Source organism: Urocitellus parryii, chromosome 7 (genome assembly GCF_045843805.1).
Source record: "Urocitellus parryii isolate mUroPar1 chromosome 7, mUroPar1.hap1, whole genome shotgun sequence".
NCBI lineage: Eukaryota > Metazoa > Chordata > Mammalia > Rodentia > Sciuridae > Urocitellus > Urocitellus parryii.
The window spans coordinates 1,267,728-1,273,134 of record NC_135537.1 but is presented as its reverse complement, the minus strand read 5'-3'; the positions used below and the strand labels follow the sequence as shown (position 1 = coordinate 1,273,134).

At 59.7% G+C, this 5,407-nt stretch overlaps 1 protein-coding gene across 1 annotated transcript; it reads left to right on the top strand.

Annotated features, from left to right (window-relative positions):
* Positions 1-1,064: 1,064 nt before the first annotated feature.
* On the top strand, positions 1,065-5,407 carry Gsdmd (gasdermin D). The gene is made up of 11 exons (XM_026409842.2): positions 1,065-1,235; positions 2,017-2,237; positions 2,417-2,609; positions 3,091-3,259; positions 3,492-3,594; positions 3,819-3,872; positions 4,135-4,233; positions 4,362-4,534; positions 4,608-4,752; positions 4,850-4,923; positions 5,036-5,407. Exons 2-11 carry the CDS (start codon positions 2,021-2,023, stop codon positions 5,276-5,278), a joined length of 1,470 nt encoding a protein of 489 aa, XP_026265627.1. The 5' UTR covers positions 1,065-1,235; positions 2,017-2,020; the 3' UTR covers positions 5,279-5,407.

Here is a 5,407-nt window from a genome sequence, read left to right as displayed (position 1 = left end):
ACCCAGAGAACTCATTAGATGTGGGCTATAAAAACTCCCTCCTGCCGGGCCCCTCTCTCTCTTGTTTTCTCTATCTCTCTTGCTCTCTCTTGCTTTGTCTGTCTCTCTTGTGCGTGCTTCCTCTCTCTCTCTCTCTCTCTCTCTCTTTCTCTCTTTCTCTTTCTCTCTCTTCTCCTCTGTTGCACTGCTGCAATAAAGATCTCTTGGTTGCTCTGAATGTTGTGGTCACTTCCCTTTCACAAATGACACTTTTTAAAATTTTTAAAAAATTTTTTTTAATTAGTTATACATGACAGTAGAATGCATTTATGCACTTTGGTATGCAACTGAACTTTTTGACTATTATGAATAATGCTGCTATGAACATTGGTGTACAAGTCTCTGACCTCTTGCTTTCAGTTCTTTTGGGTATGTACCAAAAGAGTGAAATCACTTGGTCACATGGTAACTCAAAGTCCACCTGTTTGAGGAGGTAGAACTGGAAAGGGGCTCTGTCTGCCCTGGGGTTTCAGCACCTCCACTCCTCCCCACCACTTGTTAATCTTTTGTGTGACAGCCATCCTCGTGGGTGTGATATCTCGTGGTTTTGATTTGCATTTCCCTGATGACTAATGATCTTGAGCATCTTTTCATGTGCTTGCTGGCAATTTGTATATTTTGTACATGTTTGGAGCAATGCCTTTCAGATCCTTTGCTGTGGCCCCAGATTTTATTTATTTATTTATCCATTCATTCATTTATTGGTACCCGAGATGGAAACCAGAGGTGCTTAACCACTGAACCACATCCCCCGCCCCTTTTTAAATATCTTATTTAGAGATAGGTCTCACTGAGTTGCTTAAGGCCTCACTGCGGCTGGCTTTGAACTTAGGATCCTCCTGCCTCAGCCTCCCAAGCCACTGCGACGACAGGGGTTCGCCACCGCGCCGGCCCTGGGCCGGCATTTTAGCGCCGGGCTCTTCTGGGTACCAGAGCGGGTGCGGCCGGAATGCTGGGTCGCTGCCAAGGCCGGCGGGAGGAGGGGGTGCGGGCGGGTCCCGGGAGGTTCCGGGAGGGCGCCCCGGGCACGCAGCCGCGCCGCCCGCCCGCCGCAGTTTCGCTTTTGGCTCCTGCGCTGTGCTCCCGGCAGCGGCTCCCTCCGCGCTCCCTCCGGGCCGAGCGAGCTCAAGACCCCGGCCCGCCCGCCGCGCCGCCTCCCTTCGCATCTGGCCGGACCCCTGGGCCCGACGGCCACGGTGAGCTCACCGGCGCCTCCCCGGTCCACCTCGGGCGCTGCCCTGCGCGGGCGGGGTGCGGCCCTACCCGGAAGCCCTGCGCTCCAGACCTGCAGGCCGGGTCGGCGCCGGACTCCGAGGTGGGCCCTCCAGGCACGGAGACCCGGCTGGCCCTGTGGCCCGCAGGGGCCTCTGGCCCATCCTCCCCCTTTGGCAGGTCCCGAGCCCCGGGCTCCCTCCCACTGGCCAGGTGGCCTGTGTGGCTCAGGCCTGTTTTGCCCTCTGACCCCTGAAGTCTCAGCCCTAGACAGGTGGCTCAGGGAGCTGCTGGGGAGAAGGCCCAGGAGACAGCCAGGATGGGGAGACTGCCTGGCCTTGCCATGGACCCCTCCGCCAAGTGCCCCGAGGCGGAGGCTCCTGCTCCTTCCTCTTCCCGCGGAGCTCCTCAGACAGGAAGGTGCTACCCATTCGGGTAGCCTTGTCGGGTTAATTGCTGTGTGACCCTCAGCAGGTGGACTAGGGCTGCCTCCAACACAGGTAGCCCCAGTAGCCACAAAAGGACCATGTGGATAGCTCGAATCCTGCTGAGGGTCATGAGTGATGGTCCTGCCTGGAGTACTCATGGCCCTGGAGAGATGTAGACAAGCAGGTGACAGGGTGGACACTGTTTTGCTATGGGTTGAGTAGTGGTCAGGGGCAGGAGCTTTCTCCCAGCCACAAGGTCTCAGGACTAGTTCTGGAGGGACTGAGGTCCCAGGTTCTGGGGGCCTTCAAGCACAAACCCAACCAATGCCCTTCTCAGGAGTATGCCTTCAGCCTTTGAGGGGTTGGTCCGGAGCGTGGTCCGGGAGCTGGACCACAGCAGGGAGCTCATCCCAGTGGACAGTCTTCGGAGCTCTACCAGCTACCAGCCTTACAGACTGCTGAGCAGGAAGTCCCCAAGCTCCTGGTTCTGGAGACCTCGGTATACCTGTGTCAACCTGTCAATCAAGGACATTCTGGAGCCTGATGCCCCAGAACCAGGTATCCAGGGAGAAGAAAGGAGTGGCCTGGCCACACCTGCCACCTGCTAGGCTCACCAGCTGTGGGCCTCTGGCCCTGTTTGCAGAGGGTTGGCCTTTTCAAAGGTCCCACTGCCTGGGGGTGGGACAAGACAGGAGCAGGTGGGACAGGCCCCATGCTCAGGTCTGGTCTTGCTTCAGAGTTGGAGCGTAGTGGCCCTATCCACTTCTATGACGCTGTGGACGGCCAGCTGCAGGGCAGTGTGGAGTTGGGAGCCCTGGGACAAGGGAAGATCTCAGGTGGAGCTGCAGTGTCCGGCAGCTCCAGTGCTTCCATGAACGTGTGCACGCTGCGTGTGGACCCAAACACTTGGGAGATCATGCAACAGGAGAGGTGAGCTCTGGAGGGACTGAGGTCCCTGACGCTGTGCAGCCACACATATGGGGAGGCCGCTGGGTCATGGACATCAGGAGAATCCCAAGGCCATGCCTGTGTGCCAGCAAGGAGAGTCCAAGAGGCAAGGGAGCGCTGTGGCCATGGTGGGCTGCCCGGGAAGGAGGTGGCACAGTCACCCAGACTTCAGTTGCAAGGACATATCATGAAGGCAGGGACCTGGGGATCTAACTGAGCCTCAGGCTCAGTGTAGAGGAGAGTAAAGGCTAGCAGGTGCCCCCGGGCCCCATGGGTCCACTTCTCCCTGTTGGACCTCATCCCTCCTCTTCACACCCACCTAGACACTGTTGGGAGTACCCAGGAAGGGTCCCCATGCCTGGCATCTGCAGACTCCCAGATGCCCTTGCCACTTCACCCCACCCATCGTGGGGCAGTGGGGAGGCCAGTCTGTGGTGGACATACCCCAGTGAGCTTCCTGCAGGCGCCTGCGGCAGCCCGAACACAAGATCCTGCAGCAGCTGAGGAATCGCAGGGACAATGTGTATGTGGTGACGGAGGTGCTACAGACCCAGGAAGAGGTGAAGGTCACCCAAACCCACAAGAAGGAGGGCTCGGGCCAGTTTGCACTGCCTGGAAACATGTGCCTTCAGGTGTGTGGCCAGCCCTCAGCCCATCTTGGCCTGACATGAACGCAGGGTGGCAGCAGGCAAGGTTTTGCCAAGAGCCCTGCGGGAGCAGTTCACAGCCCCACGCTTGACCAGGGCTCCCCAAAGCCTGGGTTGGCTGACACCAGTAGCCAGCTTGTTACTAGCACCCAGCCCACACCACACCCCACGTCCCCACACCTAGGGCCCAGTCCTGCTATGTCTATTCATCCCTCAGGGTGAGAGCCAGGGCCACCTGAACCGGAAGAATACGGTCACCGTCCCTGCAGGCAGCACCCTTGCATTTCGAGTGGCCCAACTCATCATTGGCTCTGACTGGGGTCAGTAGAAGCTGGGGATGTCTCTGGGGCCCAGACGCCATGGAGAGGTGGAAGGCCTTGGGAGGGCCACCGGCTTCCTAGGGGCTGCTGCAGGCATCTGGCTGCTCCACCTCCCAGGGCTCTGGTGTGTGGAAGACTGAGGCCCGGCCTCACCTGGGGAGGGGACCTGTGCAGGAGGGGATCCTGGTGACGTCCTTCCCCTCTCTGCTCCCACCCATCGCCAGACATACTCTTCTTCCCGGATGAGAAGCAGAGGACCTTCCCACGGCCCCCGAAAGGTGAGCCCTGCCTGTCCAAAGGGAGAACCCTTCCTTTGCTATTAAGGCCTTCTCCTGTGTTCAGGACCCGTGGTGCTGGACAGCCTCCCCAAAGGACAGGCTCCTCACACGCACACACAGGGGTCACATCCAGGTGTCACGGACCTCTGTGGTCTCACACCTGCTCTGGGCTGCCAGTGTTGGGGATGGGGCCAGGGAGGAAGGCCTACTGTAGCACTCAGCCATGCTGTCCTCCCTCCCCTGTCCTCACACCTCTGCCCAGGCCACAAACCTCCCCGAGGGGCAGGCAGCTCACTGAAGCCAGCCTTCAGACTCTCCTCCGTGTTAGAGTCCATCCACGACCGCCTCAAGTTCCTGTCAGGTTTGTGCACTTTTGATACCTCTTGGACCCCTGTGGGCTCTCCTTCTGCTCCTTGGGTGTGCCCTTCCTGTCCAGGGCTCTCCAGGGCTCTGTGGGCACCAGGAAGTGCCAGCTCTCTGTCCCCATAGATGGGCCACTTGAAGAGTTGGTTGTCACTGAAGACTTCCAGGGCCTGCAGGCAGAGGTGCAGGCTGGCTCTGAGGAACTGGAGCACATGGAAAAGAACCTGAGACAGCAGCTGCTGGGGGCCCTGGGGAGGATCCTGAAGGACTCGCTGGCCCTGCAAGCTTTAGAGTCCTCAGTAAGTAGGGCTGGGTGGCGGTGGCAGGGTCTGCCCAGCCAGCTCAGGCTCACGCACCCCGTCTGTGCCCCAGCTGGAGCAGGGCCTATGCTATGGCGGGCAAGTGGAGCAGCTGGATGGTCCGGCAGGTGCTGTCCTCGAGTGCCTGGTGCTCCCCTCCAGGATGCCTGTGCCAGAACTTGCCGCCCCTGTCTTCTACTTGTTGGGGGCACTGACGGGTGAGTGACCTCTGGGGAGTAGATGTGGGACAGAGGGAAGGACTAGGTTCCCCACTAGGCCTCCCTGAGCCCCCTCTCAGACCATGTCTCTCCCCAGTGCTGAGTGAAACGCAGCGTGAGCTGCTGGCTGACTTGCTGGAGACAGGGACCCTGTTGGAGCAGCTCAAGCTGGTGAGAGGGCACAGCAGGGGGCTGGAATGGGCCCTGGGACACCGGTAAGGGCAGTGCATGCCCAGGGACTCAGGACTAGCTCTTCCACCCATAACCTCCTACCCTCCTGCAGGTGGAGCACCTCTTGCAGCAGAGCTCCCCATGGCAGGAGCAGAAGGCTATTTCCTTGCCCCCTGGGCTCCTTGGGAGTAGCTGGGGCAAGGAGGCCCCAGGGTGGACCCTGCTGGAGGAATGTGGCCTGGTGCTACAGGTGGGCGCCCCCCATGTGTGCTGGGAACCTCAGGCCCAGGGCCCCACGTGTGCGCTCTATGCCTCCCTGACCCTGCTGTCGGGGCTACATCAGGAGCCCCGTTAACCTGCACACTGGGCAGCTCTCCAGCCAGGCACCACCCCTGCCAGCCCCAGGAAGGCTGAAAGCCCATTTAACGACAGGGCCAGCTCACTCAAAGGCCCAGGAGTTGGGAAAACTCAATAAATATGATGT

Bases quoted from the DNA above. Each gene is read 5' to 3' on its own strand.
- Gsdmd (XM_026409842.2), top strand. From the start codon at position 2,021: ATGCCTTCAGCCTTTGAGGGGTTGGTCCGGAGCGTGGTCCGGGAGCTG. The intron at 4,234-4,361 runs GTTTGTGCACTT...CTGTCCCCATAG, and splicing joins CCGCCTCAAGTTCCTGTCAG to ATGGGCCACTTGAAGAGTTG. The intron at 4,924-5,035 runs GTGAGAGGGCAC...ACCCTCCTGCAG, and splicing joins TGTTGGAGCAGCTCAAGCTG to GTGGAGCACCTCTTGCAGCA.